The sequence below is a fragment of the Schistocerca cancellata genome, chromosome 1 (assembly GCF_023864275.1).
Source record: "Schistocerca cancellata isolate TAMUIC-IGC-003103 chromosome 1, iqSchCanc2.1, whole genome shotgun sequence".
NCBI classification, from domain to species: domain Eukaryota; kingdom Metazoa; phylum Arthropoda; class Insecta; order Orthoptera; family Acrididae; genus Schistocerca; species Schistocerca cancellata.
This window is the reverse complement of record NC_064626.1, coordinates 783,928,527-783,954,935: the sequence shown is the minus strand read 5'-3', so window position 1 is coordinate 783,954,935 and position 26,409 is coordinate 783,928,527. Positions and strand designations below refer to the sequence as shown.

General features: G+C 40.0%; 1 protein-coding gene across 1 annotated transcript in view; it reads right to left on the bottom strand.

The window, feature by feature from the left end:
• The window catches only part of LOC126187442 (xenotropic and polytropic retrovirus receptor 1), a 112,601-nt gene that overhangs the window by 76,430 nt on the left and 9,762 nt on the right, over positions 1 to 26,409 (bottom strand). The window contains exons 3-4 of the mRNA XM_049928526.1: positions 6,228 to 6,484; positions 5,420 to 5,681 (exon numbers count right to left, since the gene is read on the bottom strand). Coding sequence (XP_049784483.1) covers positions 5,420 to 5,681; positions 6,228 to 6,484 — 519 coding nt within the window. The remainder of the gene's footprint in view (positions 1 to 5,419; positions 5,682 to 6,227; positions 6,485 to 26,409) is intronic.

The window sequence follows — 26,409 nt, the reverse complement described above, 5'->3', positions numbered from 1 at the left end:
CAGAATAGGGTAGCATGGAGAGCTGCATCAAACCAGTCTCAGGACTGAAGACCACAATAATAATAATAATTTATCATTTCTGGAAGTTCTTGAAATATCTTATGTTTCTAATGTTTGTATGTTCCAGAATACTGAACGAACAGCATCAAGGAGTTCTGTTCTGTTCTGTCTGAACACTGGTGTTCACAATAAACGTGCTTCCAGTCCTAAGTTTTGTCCTTCACTGATGACTTCCACTTTCGGATCACGATTTGACTCTGGTTACAATGTGACACTGATTGGTGAAAATGCTGGATACTTCGAAACATCTACTTCACCGTGACTCTAATTAGGCAATATAAATGCTGTCGCCTAAAGGGACATGAACTGAGATACAAGCAGTACATCATCCCCACAGTCCACATATTTGGGAGAGCAGTGAATTCGAAAACAGCAGTACAACAGCTATACATCAGGCACCATCAGTGTTTTCCGAAGACAGCAGTTAGGACAGGATAAAATGGTTGAAAGGATTAGACTGAGTCATCAAATACAACAGGGGGGATTACATGGTGTCTTGGGTAAATGTGTGCTTTTACTTGAATGGCTCAACTCAGCTGAGTAACAGTTCAAGAACAATGAAGAGAAGCTAAACAGCTGGGATAAACTCCAGATTGGACGGAAGAAACATTTGGTGACAATGAGTAGAAAGCCCACCCAGTACAGGAATAATTGAAAGAAAGGCTCAACATAACAGTCCTACATACAGAATGTTTTTGCCCTACATAACACTGTAAATCTGTATATTACAGAAGCTGATAAAATCTCACACCTGATGACAGGAGTCACAGAAGACGTGCCAAGCTCTTCTAGTAAATGATGCCACAACAACAGAAAAATTCATGAAGTGGCACTAGTGCATTGACGAAATGCAACAGAAGAGAGTTGGACTAAAGATGTATCACTGACTCCAAAATGTAGTCCCCATGACAGATGCGGAAAACCACCTCAACCATGCTTCTCTGACACACAATTGTTGAGAGAGCAATACAGCATTTTGTGGCAAGCACAAATGTTGGACTGAGTAAGCAAGAGATAGCAGTCATAAATGTCAATCTCATAAGGCAGGGCACAATAAAGAATGTTGGATAATGGTGTATCATTTATTAGCACCAGTCTCCACCACCAGCTGAACTCACCAGGAAGAACAGTGTCAGCCAACTCAGACTTACATTGCAGCCATCAAACAACAACCAAGCATCTGACCAATGTAGGCACACCCAACTCCTCTACTAAGTAAAACACCCCAAAGAAGAACAGATATTTGGAGGACAGAGGAAAACACTGTATGTTTCCACTATAAATGCTTTGGACATGTTGTGTACCACTGAAAAAAAAAAAAAAAAAAAGACTCTACACACCAGACATCAAATACAGCAACAGTTCTACTCATACAAGTCAACTGCCATCGTGGCTGTCCAATTTGATTAATGTATTACGTGTCATGGCTGAGCTATTTGGTCAGTGTGAGCAAACATTTGATACAACATAGGACCAGTGAATACAGAAGCAGACTTGGCACATGAAACAGACTGATGAGAAAATACGTCATCACACATAGTCATGGTTCCAGCCATAGGTCATGCTGGCCAAGTTGTTGCTGAATCACGGAAGTGGTAACTAGTTAGCCAGATTCATGTGCTTCTCTAAATGAGGGTGGGAGTTGTCATGATTGAGGAAAAACAGTCAGAGAAAGTAGAAAGGAAGACTCCCAGACACAGTACCAGCAGTCAACAGTGGACTTTAAGCAGAGGTTATAGAGAATTAATTGGTGGGAGCAGTTTGCAGTATGTAGCCATCATAGTAGCAATGAGTTAGCTACCAGGAACCATTTCAGCACGGTCAGAGAGTGAGGGCATACCTAGACGCCTGAAGAGCAGCTTCAATGCTGCTGAGGTGAGAACCACCCAGAAGCAATCATTATACAACGAAGTCTGTATTCCTTTTCAGTTAGTAACTAACTTAGATAAAAGAGTACCAAAAGGACTGCATGTTTGTGTGACAGATAACAGAACAAGAGCAGACGGTTCAAATAAAGAGCTGGAATGCGCTGTGGCACAGTACTTGTCTCTGATGAGTCTGAGAAGTTAAAGGAGTAGTTGAGTTATATGTATTCTCTACAGGTAATCAGAAAGAGTCAGGGAACAGCATTTGTCTCTGGATGCTAGGAACCAATGATGTTAAAGTAATCAGAACAGTTTGCTGTCATGCAATTGTCACTTGAAGACGTTAAGCCAACGAGTCATAAAGATAAAGTCACCAGTGGTGCAAATATCTATGAAAAGAATTGGCGAATGATTCAAACATCGCCTGTTTAAATACTTCTTAGCCTGACAATAGCCCTCTCTGTTCTCCTTATCTTTCCTAAGTAACTGAGGAAAGCTTTTACTCCCCCTCACTATCTCCAATGTTATGAAGGAGCCAGACCACACAGAGATGTCGCTCAATTCCTGTCAGCAACTAACAGGGATGCCACACTGCAGACAATTATAGCTGACCTGTGGGACGAAACCCATTGCCATACCCTGGACATGATTGCTCCCAAACATGCTGTAGCTGTTTCTTATCACAGTACAGAGGTACCAGCCACTTGTTAAGCTGCCAAATACAGAAATGCTAAGTGATGCTAACATTTATGGTCAGGGCGGTGGCACAGATGTAAATCTTCTGTGGGTGTCAGTCATCAAGATGTCAAGAAATCCCACCACCACCACCACCACCACCACCACCACCACCGATTGCCAACCTGTTGATCATTAGTTGACTCTGGGATTGCCTATTTTGTAATATCAAATGCTTATCCTTGCCAGCTAAATATGTTCTGTGATATAAGAGTGATTGTGATGAAGGTTACAAATGGGAAGTACATCCAGCCAACAAGATCGTGTATTGCAAGAATAATTGTCAATTACAGAACAGAGCCCTCTGAATTTCATGGTTTATCAAAATGTAGTCACAATATTATCCTCAGATGGGACTTCTTGCAGACACCACAAGCAGTCATATACTATGGAAGATCAGAGCTTCAGACTGGTAAAGCTATTTCTACAAGCACAAATAACAAAGATTGTCACTGAAGACATTGTTATCCCACTGCCATTAAAGAAATGAGTTCCAGTCATCAATATAGATGCTTAGTTAAACTGAGAAGCTTTCATCAATTGCAGAAAGCTACTCAGGCTTACAAAGGAAATCTACATGTCAGTCACAATCATATGCACTGTAGGTGGTCCAGAGTAACTTTGTATCACTAATTGTCACAAGCAGCCACAACTCACTCCCAAAGGGATGTGTATAGGGACAGACAAACCAGTCCAGGAATGGCAACGTAAAGCCATTGATGAAGAATTGTACGCCGCTACCACTACAGGCTACATAGAGGAGGAACTGCCAATGGGATCTAGCCTGACTGATGAACAATATTGGTAAGTGTTAGCCATTTAATGCCAATTTTTGGATGCTTTCATATTGGGAGTGGAGGAAAGGCAGATCAAATGGCCAATGGCAAAACACCCTCTGCACATTGGGGATCACCCACCTATTAGCCACCACTTCTGCAGGGTGACATCAGCTGAACGACGGATAATCCAAAAGGAAGAGAAGAAAATGCTGCAGGATGGCATCACTGGACATTCAGAGTGCCCTGGTCCTTGTGAAGAAGAAGAAGAAGAAGAATGGCCCATAGTGTCTCTGCATCGACTACCAATGATTGAACAAAATCTTTTTTTCATGATATCTATCCATTGCTGCACATTGATGACACCTTAGACTGCTTGAGGGCCTCCATGAATTCAAGATTATGCTGTTTTGACTATGTTAACACTCCAGCCACCTTCGAGCATATGATGGACAATCTGCTTCAACACTTTAAATGGACAATGTATTTTTGCAATCTGGATGAAGCTGAAATTTTCCCAATGACATCCGAAGAAATCAAAGCTGCCCCACAACCATGTTGAATTGTGATCTGACAGCAGACCTCCATCTGAATTGGAAAAAGTGCCTCTTCACCACCCAAGAAATAAAAATCTTGGTGCATCTAATGAACGGTGACAGAGTCCATCTCGATCCAGAGAAAATATCAGTCACAGATGTTCCAACTTCTCGGCACACTAGTGATGTGAGAACTTTTTCGGACTGTGCCTGTATTACTGACAATTCAAAAAGGACTTCCATATCAAGGGACACCCTTTGCAAGGATAACTACAAGGATATTCTGGAACAAAGTGAAAGAAAAATCTTTCCTTGCCCTAAAGGAGGTGCTATCATCATCTCCTGTCCTAACTTTCTACAACAAAAATGCTGGGACAGAATTTCACACTAACACTAGTAGTTACGGGATAGGCACAGACGTAGTACAGACACTCGAAGGTGCAGAAAAGGTGACTGCTTAAGCTTCCCGAGTACACTCCATTTCTGAAAGGAACTACTCTACAACCAAGAAAAAGTGCCTTGCAATAGTCTGGGCCATCAGTAATTTTTGTTTGTTTTGTATGGCAAATCACACACCACTGAGTTGGACCACCAATCTCTATGCTGGCAGACCAGCCTGAAGGATCAAATGGTCAAATGGTGGGATGTGTACCAAGGCTTCAGGAATATCATGCCACAGTTGTACAGAAAAAACAACACAAGCACAAGGACACTGACTGCCTTTCAAGGAATCCTGTGGTAGAAAGCAGCAGTACGGATAAAATCTCAGTCATCACTGTATTAAATGACATTTCTGCTGAACAGGTGAATGATTTAGCACTGCTGAAAAAATTAGAAACTTTGTAGAGTGAGGAACAGTTCCAATGAGAATTCTAAATAATAAACGGAACATTTTATTGGAGTAACTATTATCTGAGGAGGCAGAAATGGTTGCTCGTCATTCCATCTCAGTTGCAGCTGATGATGCTCAGGTATTTCCATGACACTCCAACATTTGGTCACCTGGTGTCTGTGAAGGTGCTAGACTGAATCAGATTTAGCTATCACAGGCCACATCTCTACTAATTTGTTTGGCACTATGTGAACACTTGTGTTCATAACTAATGTGGTATCAGTGCTAAGTGATGTACTTCACTGATGACCCTACTATCGGATTTGGACTGGCTAAGAAGTGACAATATGTATGCCATCATATTTCAGGATCACTATTAAGTGCTTTCTTCTACCATGACACACATTCAAATGATTCAGTACCAGTGGCTGGTAAGACACATTCTTCCTTCCTCCATCCATTCTTTATCAAAGTACTGCAGCAAGTATTATGTACATTAGGGTTGGCTGTTACGCACAAGCATTGTGTTCAATATAATTATAAATTCAAATAACAATTAATATTGCTATTATTATTATTATTATTATTATTATTATTATTATTATTATTACAAACCTGAAAGTATGACAGCAATGAGAAGTATCATAAATGAGCCTGAGAAAAGCCCTACTTTAAATGTTGTCCAAGGGCTCTGTTGCTCCCCAAGGGGAGGAACTCTGAGCCTTTTCATAGCTCTCTGCCTATCACCTCCCTCAAGATCCTGTGTAACAACTGCTTCTGTCTCCCGTATAAGGCGATCAATATCCTTGTTTGTATAAAAATGGGAAGTTTCCACATTTTCTGCACGCCATTTAGCACCAACATCAACAGACAGAAGCTATGGCAAGAAAAAATAAAAAAAAAACATTTAATAACTGGTAGTGTGCTTCCATACAGAAAATACCAATTTTTTAATTAACAATAAAATAATAAAAATGGAACCTATGTTCTATTTGGGATAGATGAATATCTTTTTACAAACACCTGAAACAAGAACAACACAGCTGACAGATACACAAGTGATAAATTTAACTGTTTAAGCCATTCCTCCAGCAAGAAAAAACAGTGAAGTTGAAAAAATTAAATGAAACATACGTTAGTAGAAGAGGGTTGAGAAAATGTTTGAAATCCTAGTTCAATATTCTATAAAATATTAGCTAGAAGTAATAAAAAGTTTAATGACAAGAACTAAAGCTGAAAATAAGTCAAAGGCCACAGATGGAAATGAAATGTAAATAATAACAGGCAAAAGATCAAGAGAGATGGATATAGGTCAGCACATAAAAGATAGTACATAATTAGTAAAAAGATGTGCTCGTATTTAAGACACCTCTCTTTTATCCCAAACAATAGAGGAGATTAGTGCATAATCAGAACCACCCACCTTGTCATGTTTCTTTAAAATCTTGCGGAAACCAGTGAAATTTAGATTCTGGTAGTTTTGCAATAAAATAAGACTCAGGTAAAACTCACTGAATGCAAGTTTAAGTTCCTGAGTCTTTCGTGCAGGAACATTTCTTTTGCGAAGGATATTTGGTCCACGCCGCAAGAAACTCTGTTTACCATGAAATTCATCTTCCTGTGCCTCACTAAGTTCACTTCGCAAATTAGCATATTTTCTTGTAGCTTCTGCTAATTTTTCTGCAACAAGAAAAAACTTTTCAAAATTGTAGCTCATAATTATCATCAATAGGCAACATAATAATAAATCTTCAGTACACTAGCAGACAGTTACTATATACTGAAATCATTAGAGTATACTGTCACACTGAACAATAATAACTGTCATTAGTAACTTAAAGTTTCCAGAATGAGATCTTCATTCTGCAGTGGAATGTGTACTGATATGAAACTTCCTGGCTGACTAAAACTGTGTGTCTGACTGAGATTCAAACTCAGGGCCTTTCCCAGGAAAGGCAAAGGTCCTGAGTTTGAATCTGGGTCTAGCATACGGTTTTTATCTGCCAGGAAGTTTCAACTTAAAGTTTCCTTTGCAAAACCTCATGAGGAATAATTTACTAATAAAAGCCTTCATAAGAATTTTCATTTCAGCACCTGAACACTTGAGAAGTTTTTTTGTTTTTTTTTTTTTTTCTCCTACATACAAGTCATCTGCGAAAGGCATTGCAGGGAAAACATACAGCTTTCCAGAGATGATATGAACATTTATGAAGAAAAGTTTTTGCACAGAAATTGACACGGTACGGTATATGGTCTGACGTATATAGTTAGTTGTCAGACAGTTGATTAGAACTTACGGAATTGCAGCTAATAATGAGAGTAATATGCAGTAACTGCAAGTAGCTTTAACTTACAAGGTTAAATAATGCAACTTTATGAGACCATATGATGAAACCTGTAATAATCAACTAATACACAAAACTGATCCAAATAACTCAAAAACGGCTTTATTCTAAACCTGTGAACAATCACATAAATAAACCTCTTGTAACAAGAGGGTTGGGTTGGGTTGATTTTGGGGAGGAGACCAAACTGCGAGGTCATCGGTCTCATCGGATTAGGAAAGGATAGGGAAGGAAGTCAGCCGCACTCTTTCAAAGGAACCATTCCAGTATTTGCCTGAAGCAATTTAGGGAAATTGCAAAAAACCTAAATCAGGATGGTCGGACGCAGGACTGAACCATCATCCTCCCAAATGCGAGTCCAGTGTGCTAACAACCACTGCGCCACCTCGCTTGGTCATGTAACAAGACACCAGAATCATACAGAAGATGTAACATAAGTGATACACAGAGCAACTGAGAGACTGAGTCAGTTTCATGCATATAAGGGTTGAGTCTCCAGTAGACAGCGCAGTGGGAACAGTGCCACGTGCATGCTTCCTACAGGTAGCCTCTAGGGGCCAGCCCACTCTGATACAGTTGGCGGTTGATTTAAGTACACATGCACAGCAACACCACACTCAGCACACCCACACTCAACACACTCTAGTAGCAGGATCGGCAAATCTTGTCTTCATGTAATGATTCCATACAGGAAACACTGTTTATTTCCAACTACAATGTTCTTACTCCAAAGAACACAAAAATATATCTATGTAATATCATATCAGCTTTGTGTTTAAACAACAGTACTGTAAAGAGCAAGCCATTGTCCACATATATTTCATGGAAGCCCTTTCGTGCATCATAGAAGACAGAGGTTCAACACAATTTTAGTTGCTACTCAGTCATAAAGCTGTACTGGAATTATCAAGCACTCTAACAAATTTCATAGGCTCTCAAGATAACCACACCATGGTTAACATGGATGTTGGAATTCAGTAGCAGTACCAAGTATAAAATGCAAGAAATGTTACTTCATATTCTTATATACTAAAATGAGATCTTTATAAATAGGGTGGCAGATGAAAGTGTAAACCCATAACCATGTAGAAGGGATTAATGTGATCACAGTGCACAACATGCTTGTAACAAGTAGTTCCATTTCCACCACTCCAAAGAACTGTCTACTATATAAATTATTTTATGTTATTGTGTTTATCTTCTTGACTCTGAAGCAGCACGACATATAGTAACAGAAAATGACTCCCATGGTTTGGTAGTTTCTTTCACCAGCCCCTTCATATGATCATCGACAATTTGGAATCAAGTACCAGTTATGAGAGCAGAGTCATAAACAAAAACTAACACTCTGTGGTGAAAGCATGTTTTTTGAGCCACACTAAGGCACATACAAAGTAGAGAGTGGTCCTATTTACACATACATAAAATGTCACAGCAAATTACAATATTCCATCAATTACAGAGTAAAAACATTGAAAAATTACAAATGTTAGAGATAATAATTATACATGAATGTAGTGTCAGTCCCTAACATCACAAAACAGCAATCCACAGTTTCAGGATGGGCTTTAGTTTCTCTGATATGGATCTGTCTCTCTCTGTAACAGGTCTTATGGAACTTACAGAAGAGATATATTCACAGTCTATCAGTAACACAATTAAAGAAGAGAGAAGTCCAGTAACTTTCTGGCCATTTATTAATTCACCACCAATTGACAATGACATGGCTACAGAGCTTCAGAATACAACAAAAAGGTGGCAAGATGCCACGTTTACCAATCCAATCCCTTTCCAACCAACTACTGAATAGCAACAACGAGACCTCAGTCAGCAGCAAAAGCAATTAAGGTATATTTTACTTAATTCATCATTCTTTCATGCAAAATTTATTCAAGCTAATTAATTTTTTATTTACTGTTAAAATGTACACCGCTTTTCATTGTTCATTTATAGATAGCTGCTTGTATATCGAGCTTTCACTTCCAACATACTATACTGTTGCTCGCTGCTTGCAACAACCACTGAACACAGCAATGCTGTATTGGAATGTGACTACGAAATTGCCATTTTTCGCTGGTAAATAGGCACTTATCCATGCATTATAACAGTGGAGGCATGCAGGTATGATGACTATGCCCACAGCCTTGCATACATTGCAAATGCAACTGCCTTACAAACACTTAACTGACTAATACAGAGTGTTTTCATGAGGAGTGAAATATGGTGTAACCAACAAAAGTTCATGCATTACACAATTGCTTTCTCCACCGCAATAGCTACAACATTAAACTCAATCACAGCATCTTGCGCATGACACTACAGCAATGAAATGTCTAATCAGAAAATAATGAAAATCCACCTGCAAATAGAATCTGATTGCATCTTTACATTGCGCAAAGGAAATTTTTCTCATAATTACAGTCGACATCTTTGACTCGTCAAAAAATGCTTGAAACAGCACACTGTCTATTAAATAATTCTATGTATGTTGTCCCCATTTCAACTAAAATGGAATAGTTACACACTAAGTCAAAGTAGGAATTTCCACGATTCCAGCAAGGAACAACAAATCAACGTTAGTCATGCAAAGTAACCAGAATACAAGCTCAAAGTCAGGATCAATTGTTATGAAATGGATAATAGTTCATGTATAGGTTAGTAGTAGTTGTGATCTGAATGTAGTTGCCAAACATCTTAACAACAACCGCATGGAGGATTTTCATCTGTGATAGCCTCGCCTCCATATATGGTCACCTTATTTAGTTTTCCTTATTTTGGAAGCTGGGCAAATGGCTGGAACCTGTGCATGGAGATAGAGAATAATTGAAGTATGTTGGTGAGTATTCTTGAGCTTTGCCTTACAGGTTCGCTGCAGTCACCTACAGCTGCGTGGCACACATATAACTACATTGTTGTTTGATCTGTAGTCGTGTGATAAACGTCAAACATTCTTCTTCTTTCTTTCTTTCTTTCTTTCTTTCTTTCTTTCTTTCTTTCTTATCATTTATTATATGATTAGCATGTCACAAATGGAACATGTTGTCTTCTATTGTCCAAATATTTGCTCTTTTGCAAAGAGATCAAATTGGCAATGAAGTTAGTTGTGTCTGTGTCATTCCAGGCCCCCTCCCAAATGTTGTTCTGCCTTGGAAATATCACTGCCAATGAATAATGAACCTCTTCTTAAAGTAGCAATGCTACCTCCTCGATAGAATTTGGCATTCAATGTTACTACTGCCAAGATACTAGATTCCACATGAACATAGGTCATAAAACATTAGGAATGTGCAATCCTGACTTTCATCCATAACTACCAGTAACACAACATTTGAATGTCTGTCAACTGTCTTTTGACTCACTCCCTTCTGGTCCATTGCCTTGACAGGCTGGCACACTTGATGATGTTCTCTTCAAAAGAAGCATTTAATAGACATCTTCTACTATACTGTTCATCAGGTGTGAAACTTTGCAGCTTCCATCATATTCAAGTTCACTGTGTATATGACTTTACTGTCTCACCCTGGCATAGGGCTCATTTCTTCGGTTATATGTGGGCTATTTGCTGCTGGTTGTTACCAATTCTTTCATTAATTTTTGCCTTAAATATGGTCCAGTTCTTCAGTAATACCACATCATGTGCAATAACCTCAAATGTATTAAAAATCCTTACAGCAATAAGCTTTTAACTGTTGACATGGGAATACAATGTCAATAGAGTCTGACAGCAACAACACATTACGTTTGGAACTGAACACTCTTCATACTGTGATCACTATTAACTTGAAGCACGACACTGCAGGAATGTCAGCAAGATACTAATTTGCAGTGAAATTACTAAAAACGAACTGAAGCCTTAACATTCAATGCTAATCTACAATAAATTTGTCTTCAAATTTGGATCCATATTAATATTTTCTACAAAATTAAGTAACCTACTCTTGCCTTTGTGCTAATGTCGAATTTACAGCTACAAACATATTCTCGTGTGCATGCTGCACTCCATCACACTCACAGTCACGTAAGGGAAGGGGAGCTGGAGTCCAAGGACTCACAGACACTAATAAGGATTCTCAAATAGATTAGATTCAATTTTTGTTCATAGACCCAAAAAATTAGATTAATTCTCGTGGGTGTGGAACATGTCAGAGAGTCGTGCTTGGGTAGCTCAGTTGGTAGAGCACTTGCCCGCGAAAGGCAAAGGTCCCAAGTTCGAGTCTCGGTCCAGCACACAGTTTTAATCTGCCAGGAAGTTTTATAACATAAAAAACATAAAACATCTGAATATAATACTTACTACCCTAGTTATTTGTCAGGAGAGTTGGAACTGCTAATATTTACAGAATTAAGACGTTGTCAGAATAAAACATTATTATGCACTTTTAAGAAATTTATCATATACAAAATACCTAATCCTGATTGTTGTGGCCAAGTGCTGTCAAAACTGAAATCAAAGACTCTGTTGAGATATTCATCTGTAGAGTAGAAGGAGTTGCCTATTAAAGAGTTTTTCAAACTCTGTTTAAACTGTGCTTTATCTGAAACCACGTTTTTAATGGTTTCTCGCATTTTATTGAAAATGTATGTTACTGAATATTGGACTCATTTTTGGACCAAGGTAAGTGATTTTAGGTTTTTATGTAGAGTGTTCTTATTCTTAATACTGATCCTCTGCATTGAGCTATTGGTTGGAAACAGAGATATATCACTTGCAACAAATTTCATTAAGGAATAAATATAATAAGAAGCAGTGGTTAGAATACAAAGTTCCTTGAACAGGTTTCTACATGATGTTCTTGAATTTACGCCACAAATGATTCTAATTACACACTTTTGCATGCTAAAAACTTTTTCTCGGTTTGATGAGTTACCCCAGAATATGATCCCATATGACATAGAATGAAAGTAAGCAAGGTATGCAAGGTTGTTTTTTATATATTTATATCTCCTACATCTGACATCATTCTCTCTATAAATACAGAGATGTTTAGGTGCTTAAGCAATTCTGTAATATGTCCTTCCCAACTGAATTTATTATCGAGTAATAATCCCAGAAATTTAATACTGTCAACCTCTTCGATCTGCATGTCTTCATGTGTTATAAACATGCTGGAAGGAAATCTATTACAGGTTCTGAACTGCATATAGTGGGTCTTTTCAAAGTTTAATGACAGTGAATTAGCTTTAAACCATTTATTAATGTCAGTGAAAATTTGATTAGCAACTATTTGTAAATCTGTATTTGACTTGCTGCATATTGCAATGTTTGTGCCATCTGCAAACAAAATTAACTTAGCATCTGGCAATGTAACAGATGAGAGATCATTAATGTACACAAGAAAAAGCAACAGACCCAAGATGGAACCTGGAGGAATACCACGTCTAATTAGTTCCCAATCAGATGAAGACAGACTGCTTACTGCACAGGAATTTCTCAACGACACCTTTTGTTTCCTGTTAGTTAGGCAAGACTCAAACCACTTCGCGGCATTGCCAGTAATGCCATAATATTCTAATTTACTTAAGAGAATGATATGGTTCACACAGTCAGAGGCTTTTGACAGGTCACAGAAACTGGTAGTAGCCTAGAATTTATTATCTACTGAATTAAATACATTCTCACTGTAGTGGAAATAGCTTTCTCTATATCAGGACCCTTGAGAAACCCAAACTGAGAATTGGACAATATATTATTTGCTGTCAGATGCTTAAGGAGACACTTGAACACAACCTTTACAAATATTTTTGAGAAATCTAACAAAAGTGAAATTGATTGATAGTTTGATGGTATCACTTTACCCCCTTCTTGTACAGAGGCTTAACTTCAGCATATCTTAGCCAGCCTGGAAATGTTCCACTGATAGATTGATGACACAAATAACTAAAGATAGAACTCAACTCGCATGAGCACTCTTTGATTAACTTCATTGACAAGTCATCATACCCACTAGAATACTTAGATTTTAAGGATTTTATGATGGATGCTACTTCTTAGGGAGATGTAAGTGTCATTTCCATTTTACTGAAGTTATTTTTAAAGGTTGGTCTCAGATACTCCATTGCAATGTTCAAAGATACTCCATTGCAATGTTCACTGAACCTGATAACCCCAAGCTGTCAGTAACAGAAATTAAGTACTTGTTTAAGAGGTTTGCAACGGTACATGCACTTGTTAATTAAGTCTCAATTATTTTTAGAGCTATTTTTTCCTCTTCCTTTTTGGCCCCACCTGTCTGTCTTTACTATATTCCATACAGTTTTTATTTTGTTGCCCTATGTAATTATCTTTTTCTCATAATAAGGCTGCTTGAATTTCTGGATTATTTCCTTCGATATTTTGCAGTGTTCTTTGTAGTGCATTACAATGCTAATGTCAGAGTTGCTCCTGGACAGTAGATACAGTCTCCTTTTTGTACCACATGATATCTTTATTCCTTGTGTAATCCACAGTTTATTTTTTTACTTTTGTGTGATTTGAGTTACCTTTAAGGGAAAACAATTTTCAGAAGTAGAAGTAACTGTATTAATGAATGCTTTGTATTTTCCATTTGAGTCAGAAGTATTGTTAACATCTATTCAGTTCATGACTGCTTTATTGCCCTTCTGTACTTGGATTTTATAGATTTTTTATCATGACAAGTTTCAACATTCAACACAAGTGCTGCATGTCATGACCATAGCCCATTTACTATTGGTTTTGTGATATGACTTTTTTGCCTAGATTTGTCTATGAAGATATTATCAACAGCAGTTTCAGAACATTTACATATCCTAGTTGCAAAGTTCAAATTAGGAACAAAATTGAATGATAAGATTGGAATAATTGTTCACTGACAGAGCTTTTCAATAAATTTACATTAAAATCAGCAACTAGTAATTCCTTGTTTTTTTAGTGTGAGATGGGAGAACAGAGATTCCAGATTTTTTATGAAGACGTTAAAGCTGCCTGAATCCGATCTGTATATATTTACTATTATAAAGGACTTCTTATAAATACTACTACTGCTGCACAAGCTTCTAAGTGCTTCTCCAAGCAAAATTTATTAATATCAATATTCTTAAAACCAAAACAGTTTCTGACAGATGTGACAACCTTTCCTGTCTCCACATTTTCTCTACAGAAGTAAGAAGCTATCTTGAATCGTGTAACATTTAACATATCTATACCAGTGGTCACATGATGCTCAGACAAGCAGATTATACAACTGATTTGCTCCACTCTAATTCTTCAGAGCTACCAGCGATCAAGCAACAAACATCACAGAAGTAGAGTGCCCTTCTTTGTGTTTCCTTACATTACCCAAGACTAATTATTTTTTAATCAGAATCTCAGAGTGATTTGTAACAAAAGCTCAAAACATTTCTTTACGTCAACCAACAGTTCTACCCCCCAAGAGTCTCTCAGAATGTAGTAAGCCTTTCATAATTCCCCAAGATTTCCAATAAATTCAGTACCCTCGAGAATTCCCAATTTTAAAGACAAGTCGCCACTCTGCTTTCAATAGGCCAAACAAAACACAAACTGGAGAGTGTAACCGAATGTAGTGAGGTCACAAATCACAAATTTGTGTCTTTTTCACACAATAAAGTGCAGAGAATGCACTAAAGGACCAATAAGGTATTTAGACCACAGCATGTGAAAGGTGTTGTTCCGGCTGTAGATGGTTTGATGGTGGTGATTTTGGAGGGGGGGGGGGTGGGACATCACCCATAAATTGAGCCCACTCATTCAGATTTGCTTGAAAATACACCAAGATGTTTATTTCAACTTGTGCTGCTTCTCCTTTTACACCTTCATGGTAAATGTACTATGGACAGTCCTACCTTACAAGATGACAATAGCTGTGTTCACAGGCCTGCATACAGGCATTCTTGGTTTGGCAAACACTCAGGTATTATCGCGCCTCAACTTGTCCACTAAAATGCCCAGTATTAAGATCTAATAATTACTGAGAGGGTTCAGATGGATATCATCTACCTGAAGAAACTTGTAGGCTCTCTTCCACGCCAATTTGAGGCCATTATCAAGCCTAGAAGTGGATTTACATAGTTTTAGTCTGATCTCTCCACAGGGAGACTACTTTTTTTGTTCAGCGTGCTTACTATTTAGTGCCACTGGTCCGTATACACAGGAAATTGCACACCACAGTGATTTTTAAATCACTAATAAGGTATGGCAAAGTTTTTGAGAGAAGCACCAGCCACATATAAAGAACACTGAAGCTCCACAAAAAAGTAATCAGACACAATGTTCAGCACATCCAAAGTATTCATACTGCCCATTACTTAAAAACCTTGAATTTTAAAAATTCCACTTCCTATAGGTCTATGAGCCAATCATCTGCTTTTACAGCAAATGAGACTTATTCTGAAAATCATTGTGATCATTTATAAAGTACAGGAAATAATGTATTTCATGCTTCTTGTTCAATGGTGAAAATTGTGTCTTCAGACTCCCCAGTATATGGGAATGAAACTCTTCAATTGACTGAAAGACAAAACATTGTGAACAAGAAACAAGGTGCACTGGAAAAAAACTAAATATTAACCTGATACTTTTACTAGTTGGTGGAAGGGTTCATGAAGAACAAACCGATAATTTAAACTGGATGTCACTGATCATTAGCTTTGTGTAGGTGTGTATGTCCAGAATCTCCTCTGAAAGCCCTGGATCAATTTCAACCAAATTTAACAAAGAAACAGCAAGTCTCACGAGTATCAGTACTGTGGTGTTTATAACCTCCTAGCTCCAATAGGAGAATATGTGTGGAGATCCAGGTGAAAATGTTTTTATAGCCCCTGTCATATAGGTTACCCTGCATGACAGGCATTTTGTTTGGGAACAGAACAGGCTGGCGAATCAATTTGCTTTGCAGGGCAACCTACATGCCAGGGGCAAGAAATGATTTTCCAGGCCCCGACATGTAGGCTGCCCTGCGTGACAGGCAGTTGTGCGGTAGTAGTATTGGTCTTCCTTTACATGGTGACTTGTATGTCAGGGACAAAGAAGTGATTTTCAACCCCCTGATGTGTAGCCTGCCTAGCAGCAGAGGTGTGTTATGGGAGCACATCAGCCTTTTGTTGAGCTGTATCACAGGGGCTACAAGTGCTGATGAGTGTGGCCGGGGACAGATTAAGATGGATAGAGGACGGGGTGTACAGGGCAATGGGGAGGAGGAAATAGACAGAGAGAGGGGAGGATGGGGGGATGCATGAGGATGGTGGAAGGTGTAGAGGGGAAGGCAGAGATGGAAAGAGTGAGGGGAAGTACGATGCAGTCAGAGAGAGGGGGAGGAAGATATGGCCAGAGAGAGGTGGTGCGGAAATGAACAGACAGAGAGAGTGGGAAGGAGGACATAGGAGTTACAGGTGGACGCAAAGAGGTAGACACAGAGAGTGTGGGGGGGGGGCGGGGGGGGGGGGGGGGGAGAAGTACATTCAATACATGTGTCAAATGCATACGCAGGTGAAGCTGTGGGGAAAAGGCTAGTTCTGTAAATATAATTTATTTCTCTGGCAAAAACCTGCTAATTATAGAATACTGCTCCCCTTATTAGCCACAATTTTATATTAACAGAGTATATTACTCATTTTGATGTATCTCCTCTAATCTTTGCAGGATTTAAAATTTAATATACCAGGCAATGTGTGTAGAAAATCCTATGGTCTTTATTGACCTTCTGTGAGTGACTAAGGAGCTGCTTGGAAATTAATAGCAAGACTATATGATGACTGACCATACATCACAGTAAATAGTGACACGAGTCCCCCTGGAAGATTCTGTCAATTTAATCAGTGAGAAATTCGGGCAGAACTGACACTTTTCAGGCATGTGTTACTATTGATATACTCTGTCTTTAACGGCCAATACTACGAGCAGACCGACAGAGTGGCCATGGGGAGACCTCTCTCTCCAGTGGTAGTCAACCTATTGAAGGAGAGTTTCAAGGAAGTAGCCCTGAAACTGCCAAACTGAATCCTGTATGTTTCTTCCAATGTGTGTCGACAACGCATTTGTAATCTGGCCAGGTAGGGATCAACTAAAAATATTTCTACAATATCTAAATTCATCCATAATAGCATACAGTTCACTATGGAAATTGAGAAAGATGGAAAATACCCTTTCTTGATGCCCTGGTGCAGTGCAGGTCAGATGGCTCGCTAGCTCACAGTGTGTACTCTAATGCCACACACATTGACTTGTATCTCTATGGTGCTTCCATCTGCCACCATCTGGGTCAGCTAAACAGAGTGTTGAACACCTTGATACAGAGAGCACATACGATCTTGGATGAACAGAACCTATCAACAGAACTCAAACACCTGCAGACTGTGTTCTGCAAGAAAGATACAGCAACCCCCAAATACAAAGGACCTTCCAAAACAGAAATGCAGTAGGTATCAAGATGAAAAAGAGATGGATGAATAGAAAGAATGCCTGCCATTTTTACCTTTTGCAGGCATTGTGTTGTCCAAAGTAGGGAGGCTACTGAGGCACCACACGATCGACACAAGCTTCTGACCACTGGCTAAGATGCATGTCTTATTAGGAACAATGAAAGACTATGTTGGCCTCAAGAAAGTGGGCATATACGAAATTCTATGTGGCTGTGGCAAATCCTATATTGGCCAACAGTTCATACAGTGGACGATTGATGCAAAGAACACCAATACTAAACACGCCTAGGCCAACCAAGCCAATCTGCTCAAGCAGAACTTTGCCTAAACACTGCACACACATCAAACTATGACTAAACAAAAGTACTGGCCTTCACAAATAACTACCGAGTCTGCATCTTCAAAGAGGCCACAGAAATTTGCGTAACAGACAACCTCGTCAATAAGGACACTGGTTACCAACTCAGTGAGGCCTGGAAACCAGCATTAAGCTCTATCATGGAGCAATGGTGCAAGGGGACACGAGATCATTACGCCATGGCCACCGAAGAGACACAGCGGGCCCACCACCAACACCTACTGCAGCCTCCGCTTCCCGTATCACCGGACACGTAACATGCCATTGGCTCACAGAATCATTCCTAGATCTGCGAGGAATATATACTAATGGCAGAGAGCAGACAGACCACTGCATCAGCATCACTTGATGATGGAGGAATAGTTATTCACTGTAATATCATGGCCATGATGATAGTATCTGGCTGGACACCCAAGAACCCTTTAAAACAGTATACATGCCGGGAAAGCCTCAAATCACCTACTACTGTTCTGTTTTCTGATAATTCGGGATATGAAACTTCCTGGCAGATTAAAACTGTGTGCCCGACCGAGACTCGAACTCGGGACCTTTGCCTTTCGCGGGCAAGTGCTCTACCATCTGAGCTACCGAAGCACGACTCACGCCCGGTACTCACAGCTTTACTTCTGCCAGTATCTCGTCTCCCACCTTCCAAACATCCCCCAGGCTGTGGCTAAGCCATGTCTCTGCAATATCCTTTCTTTCAGGAGTGCTAGTTCTGCAAGGTTCGCAGGAGAGCTTCTGTAAAGTTTGGAAGGGGGGAGACGAGATACTGGCAGAAGTAAAGCTGTGAGTACCGGGCGTGAGTCGTGCTTCGGTAGCTCAGATGGTAGAGCACTTGCCCGCGAAAGGCAAAGGTCCCGAGTTCGAGTCTCGGTCGGGCACACAGTTTTAATCTGCCAGGAAGTTTCATATCAGCGCACACTCCGCTGCAGAGTGAAAATCTCATTCTGGAATTCAGGATATGGTTTTAAGCCTTCTATCATATACTTTGTGCCATTCGCTCTCACTGATAGATTCGGTCTTAAACTTACACCAGACAGATTCTTTGCACAGGAACATTTGCAAATATTCATTATAATGGTTGCATCAGTATGTTGTTTCTGTATAAACGTACACTTTTTAATTATATTTTTCAGGATGATGCAAAAGATGGAGTAAACATTGTAGGCTGTAGTTTGGTTCTGCATAAATTACATACTTTCAGCTGCTGCAGATTTTCCCTTTGTGATACACCTGTCTCTCCATGTTACACTCTGGGTAGCAATTAATGGATGCTTGTTGGAATAAACATAGTATCCTCAGCTTGTGTGTGAGCAAACTACGTACCCTACAAGCAGCACAACCAGACCAATGTGTTGAGCACTTTAATTCTGGTGCATAGAAGCATCTCATAATTTTGAAGAAATGGCATCACAATACATAGAAGTAAGCAACTTTATCATATTCACAATGAACCAATGAACTACAAGTAGATACAAGTGTGACAAAGTAGCCACATTTGTATCTTGACTGCTTGAATGGACGTAACTGTTTCCACAAGAAGTATGCTGTTACAAAGATGCTTTACAAGTTTTACAGTTATTTTGCAATTCTTCTAGCTCCTATTTACAGAAGGGACACACTCCAAATTTTTTCCTGTGTTTGAAAAAATGAATGTATTCACTGCAAGCACTTTTCACAATGCTGACATGAGTATTACATGGCGACTGCAAACACTTCTTTAGAAACCTGTTCTGATCATTAAAAATTACTGATGCAAAGCAGCACACAGCAGAAGGATGAGGGGACACTATATGTGTCATTATCGGAGCAAGAAAAAAATTAACAGGGCCAGATGACCTAGGTAAAGACTATGATAAAGCACTTGAAAATTGTTTTCACATAGAATCTCCTGTGTTTTATTCACTGGACATTCAGGTGCATTGTGTTGGTGAAAGACCACATGTACAACCTGTTCTGGCCATTTTTCTTACCATGCTATAAGGAGCTTGTTTTTCAAAATATCATAGTGGCTTACATCTGTCACCACAGTGCACTTGACAGGGGGTAAGGATTACACCACTGTTGTTCCAAAACACACGTCATAATTTTTACAGCACTGGCATTTACCCACATTTGTTTTGATTTCAGTGAGTTTAGGCATTTCAATTTCAGGACTGAAAAATTACATCCATGACTCATTCAATGTCCCAATTGTTCATTCCTTCACCACATGCCAACATCACCTACAGAACTGACACACAGCCTTTAGGTCCCTCACCAGCATTTGTAGCACTCATCAGGAGGACATTTGGGGGAAAAACAAGGTAGGTATAAAAATGATAAAAAATAGTGTTAAAATGCATTTTATTAATTATATAATTAAACTGTGCAAGATATTAGCTAAGATAGTTTTTGAAAATTCTCTAAGACACACCATGCAGAAGAAAATGCCACTGTTCTTCATCTTTCATCAAATAGTAATTGAAGTTTTGGGTTTATCTTACTTTCCATTCAAATGTTTTATTATTTTAACTTTTAAATAACATTGATTATTCACACATAAATTACAATTAGTTTTTATAATTTCTTCACTTGTGTACTTGTGCTTGCAGTTACTTACTGCTGGAGTTATTTCAGGTGGACATGATGTTCTTTAAGTAATTTTTTAAGAATTTGAGATGAATTTGAAATTTTTTGAATAGAAACAAAATACCATTATCTTTGCTCCAATAAATTATCAACTTGTTTTGTAGGTTTTACATATCTGTAATCAAAATTCTCTTTGTTTTTTCTTTAAACAATTTTTTCAACCATTTTGTTTTGTACATTGAAAAATGAAAGTGCTCTGTGTCGAGATACAACAGACAGTATAGCATTTGAGAAAGTGTCTCATCTGTAAATTCTTTATAATATTCCTACATTTAACACATGATTTTAACAGTTTTAGGTCTTGCTTGTGTGTCACAGTTTCAGGGGTGCTAAATCATATTTTTACATAGATATTGATTATAAATATACAAACTCCTTCCGTATGTACTTCTCTGAATCAATTAATGAAAACTGATCCTGAAATATACATTTTGAGACAATAATTGATCTTCAAATGGCTCTGAGCACTATTGGACTTAACTTCTGAGGTCATCAGACCCCTAGAACTTAGAACTACTTAAACTAACTAACCTAAGGACATCACACACATCCATGCCTGAGGCAGGATTCGAACCTGTGACCGTAGCAGTCGCGTGGGTCCAGACTGTAGCGCCTAGAACCGCTCGGCCACTCCGGCCAGCATAATTGATCTAAGTTGTAGCTATTATTATGGGCACTGTGTCTATTTCAATATGAACAACAAATTATGACTAACACTAATCTATTAATACTTACAGTAGTGGTGATTATAGATTACTTTTGTGTGTGTGTGTGTGTGTGTGTGTGTGTGTGTGTATTAGGAAGAAAAACAGTGGCTCATAAAAAAGCCAGTGGTCTCTTCTTTACAACACTCAAATGCTGTTTTGTACAATGTTTCAAACAGAGCACAATCAGCTTTCTGTCTGGTGACCAAGTCAAGGACACTTTAATACAACCATTAGAATGATGCTGAATTTAAATTCCATAGTCCAGATGTTCTCATAAATTGGAAAAGTAGTGGCTAATGAGGTAATCCTTTATTTATTTATTTAATATCTAGTGATTTTAAATTTCCTGCATGATGTCTACCGGCAACAACATTAGAATTCTGCTCCAGAGTGTGATGATTACTGAAATATTGTCTTTATTATTAGACAACTGTTTTATTTGTAATAGTCTCAGTACTAATAATAATAGCTACAATCTAGGTCATTTACAGAAGCAGTGTCCAATGGCTACTTCCGATTTTTAATCCATAACCTGACTCACTCCAAATCCCTGAGAGCTTTCCTTCATTTTGGGATTTACATAATATGATGGAAGAATGTATAAATTAACATGTCAACTGTATAAGCATTATTTGACCTGCAGAAAATTTTATCTAGATGAGGTATAACCTCAAACTCCATTATTTTCCCTTCTGTTTTGAAAACAAATTGAAAGAAATGAATTCATAGGGAGATATGAAGTAAAAATTTCAGAAATTTGGTAATCCTGACATGCAAGTTTGTTTTGTTTTGTTTTAGGGTGCAAAAACAACTAGGGCCATACGTGCCCATGTCAGAACTGTAGAACACAAAGATGAAGAGAGGAGTTAAAAATGACTACACATTAATCCCGATCAATGGAAGAGAAGACAGCTAAAAACAGACGTGGAGAAAGGTCTACAAAATATGCCACAGAGAAATGGAGGTCCTGAACTAAAACTTAAATGGCTTTTGCCATATTTCTACGACAGATAAAAAGTAAAATGCGGTCGACAGCCTGCACGTCATTTGCTAAAACGGCCAATAACTCAGATGGCAAACACAACCGATAACATTAGTGGTTAAAAAAAGGGCTTTCCGTCAGGAAATGGCAGACTGTCAAAGGTTTAGTGCAATGAGTACAAAGTGATGGGGGAGCACCACTTAACAAATGGCGATGGCTGAAAAGACAGTGCCCAATACAGAACCTAGCTAAAATGATCTTCTCAAGGCAAGAGGGCCGAGAGGATGTCATCCCAGCTGCTGGGAGAGGAATAACAACCCAGAGCTTGTTCCCATAAAGGGAGAACCTTACAGGCAGCAACACAGAGCTCATCAGTGGAAATGTAAGAACTAGCAGGCTGAGGTACAAGGACTGCAGCTTTGCCAGCAGCGTCAGCGGCCTCGTTTCCTGTCAGACTGATGTGACAAGAAACCCACATAAACTTCACAGTGGTTTCATCAAGAGTGAGCAAGTGACAGCTTTCCTGGACCCGTTGCACTAAGATAAGGGCAGTGTACAGAACACAGAGCCTTCGAAGGACACAGAGAGAGTTGGAGCAGATGACGCAATTGAAAAGCCTGTGTTTCTGGACATACTGCTTGGCCTGATACATGGCGAAGAGCTCTGCTGTAAATACTGAGAGTGTGCAGGAAGCCAATACTGAAAAACATTGGTGCCAATGATGAAGGCACACGCGACACCACAGTCAGTCCAAGAACCATCACTGGACACAAAGGTAGTGCCGTAAAGTTCTGTGCAAAGGTCATGAAACTGAAGACGACAGAATGAGGCTGGAGTAGTGTCCTGAGGAAGTGAATGAAGGCCATGGTGAACAAGGACCACCGCATAAAGCCAAGGTGGTGAAGGGTTTACACTCACTGGGAAAGTTGCAGGTAGTGTTAAGTTAAGCTGCGGGAGCAAGCGTCGAAAGCAAACTCCAGGAGATAACAGAAGAGGGACGCGCTTCATACTGGTGATCAAAGGAGTTATTAATGATGGAGGCATAGGATGAGTGGTCATGCATGGCAGACAAGCAGCTTGCATATCTGCTGGGGAGAAAGTTATGGCGATAGGACAGCAGTAGTCGGTAGTTCGGCAGCTTCTGCATACAGACTCTCAAGCGGGCTAGTGTAAAAGGCACAAGTGGCCAAATGGGTGCCATGATGATAGGTAGTATTGAGACGGCGTAAGAGGGATGGACATGCAGATGCATAAACAAAACACCGATAGTCTAGTTTCGAGAGGACAAGGGACCGATACAAACAGATGAGGTTGGTTCGGTCTGCTCCCCAGGACATCTAGGACATTGAGGTACCACATACAGCAGGCTGCCAGATAAGATGCACGAGAGGACCAAGAAAGTTTCCTATCAAACATAAGCCCCAGGAATGTTGCAGTTTCAACAAATGGTACCAGAAATTCATACAAACAGTTTTGTCAGTGGAAAAACTAAAGCTGTTGTTGAAGCTCCATGAGTAAAGATGATAGAGACATCACTGAAGACGGCGCTCAATGAGACAAGTTTGTGGAGAACTATAATAGATGGCAAAATTGTCAATGAAAAGGGAGCCGGAGATGCCTGGTGGGAGACAGGCCATTATAGGGTTGATGATGATAGCAAAGAGGACAACGATCAGGACAGAACGCTGAGGCACACCCATTTTCCTGGATAAATGTGTCCAACAAGGCAGAACTTGCATGTACCCTGAAAACTTGGTCTTTTAAAAATTCCAGAATGAAACTGGGCATGCGGCCACAGAAGCACCATTTGTAGAGACTACGGAGGTTACCAGACCTCCAGCAGGTGTCGTAGGCTCAAAATCTAAAAACACAGCCACAGCTGGGATTTCAGCAGAAAGCCATTCATGACATGAGTGGACAAAGTGATGAGATGGTCAATTGCAGAACAGTACAAAATTCACAATGTGCAGTAGTTGGTAAATTGCAAGACTCAAGCCACCATACCAGCCGGGCAAGAATCACATGTTCTATCACCTTGAAAACACAGCTAATGAGAGAGATGGGGCAGTAGCTAGGAGGAAGGTGTTTGTCCGTACCAGACTTACATAGGGGTACGACAGTGGCTTCATGCCAGTGTCTGCGAAATGTGTATGAAGGAAAAAGTGCTTGCCCGCAATAAATGGGTTTCGCAACATCTGAATGTGAACATTGTCCAGCCCTGGGGCGGAGGTCGGGGCAAAGTGAGAGCATGATCTAGCTCCCACGTAGTAAAGGCAGTGTGGCAGCACTCACTATTCTGAGAAGAGAAGGGTAGTGCCAAGCCGCCTCCACTCATTTAAAGCCAGGGTAATAGTGGGAGGAGCTCGAAATCTCACAAAAAAGCAGCCCAAGATGTTGGAGATAGAAATAGGATCCACTATGACAGTATCTCATAATGTCAGGCCAAAAATTGGGGAATGGATCTTGATACCAGAGAGCTGTCAGGGGTTCGACCACATAATGGAAGAGGGAGTGGAACTGTTAAAAGAACTAGTAAATGAAATCCACCTAGCTTTTTTGCTATCCGAAGAATGTGACGACACTGTGCACGCAACTGTTTATAATGAATGCAGTCAAAACGGACTGGGACAGAATTCTGGAGCTCTAAGTGGTCCTGAGGATGCAATTTTGTTTCCTGAAGACAGAGAACAAGCAGATGTTGTGATTCTAACAGTGGCCGTAAATCTTCTTTGTTTCATCACAAGCCATGAACGTTCCATTGAAGGGGAGTCATAACAAGGAAAGGGGAGGAGGGAAAAGATGAAGGGGTGTCACCTCGGCAGCTGCCAAGTGCCAGCCTTTAAAGACTCACTGCTACAGGGTGCAGAGGCTGGAGGATCCTGCTCCATGAGAGCTACATAGGTATCAGCATTCTCCCCCTGTCACTCTGTGGAGCCCAGCACACAAAAGTGGTTGGTGGTGCGCACCGGTGACATGGGAGGTCAGCCAGGTGAGAGTATCACATGATGTTATCTTCGAAGAGGCTCTCCTAGCTGGTGAAGGAACAGACTGTTTCCCTTTGTTTGACTTCTTGGAGTGTTTCCGATTGACAGAGGAAGACTCAGATGTTTGTTGGCCGGAGGGATGTAGGAAGTCTTTGCGGGAGTATTCCTTCTGTCCTTTCTGGCCTGCCAGTTGTGCAGCAAGTGACTTCACCCCGGGAGGCAAATGTTTGGTGGTTGTTGCCCAGCAGGATGAGGAGATGGCAATGTTACCATGACAATGGGTGATTTCACAACTGCAGCGCTGAATTTGAGGTCACATATCTGTGAGGCCATGTCCTTCATGAAGCAAGATGTAGCAAAACAGTACTGTTAGTGGCAGATGGTAGAATGCAGGCCTCCCCTCAGAGGGCAGCTCACCCACCTTAGGTGATTGTTCATACCTCAAGTCACACCTGCCGAATGCCTGAAAGAGGGACCAATCGACAATTTGGGAAAGTAGCAGCTCAGGTAATCTCCCCATACCTGGGCCTGGCCTTTATCAGGGGGTATGTGCACCTGTCCACCCAGGGCTGGGTATTATGTGGTACCCAATCAACTGTTACGTGTCTAACATGTGGGCCAGCCTTCAGGAATGCAAAGGGAGGAAGAAGAAAAAGAGGAGTCTCAAATGCCGAAGTGTTGGAAGTATTGAAGAAGGTGAATGATGAAAGGAAAAAAGGAATGAAAAAACAGTCGTGAGACTGTTCTTATGTTAGCTACTGAAAATGCGGAAAACATTTCCAAAAAGACCCCAGACATGTTCCCCAAGGAATGGGAAAAGGAATAGCAAGAGGACAGACATGCAGCAAGGAAGGGAAAAGATGATACAAAGGCTGGGGCCCCTATGGTAGCCAAGCACGTAGCTGCCAGCCAAAGTGCGGCAAGCCCCGCGGGAGCTGACAAGCAAGTAATTTCCAGCAGTTTACTTAAACCATCTGCATCATTTCTCTGTATGTTGGTAATCTTTGTATGATGATCTTTTGGTGGTGCAGTGTGTGTAACAATAGGAATGAATACTGACCCCTACAACACCTCACATTCCTACCTTCTACATGCTCCCTAAAGTCCATAAACCCAGCCACCTGGGATGCCCCACTGTGGCGGTTACAGTGCACCCACTGAGAGAATCTATGCCCGCATAGACCAACACCTTCAAACCAT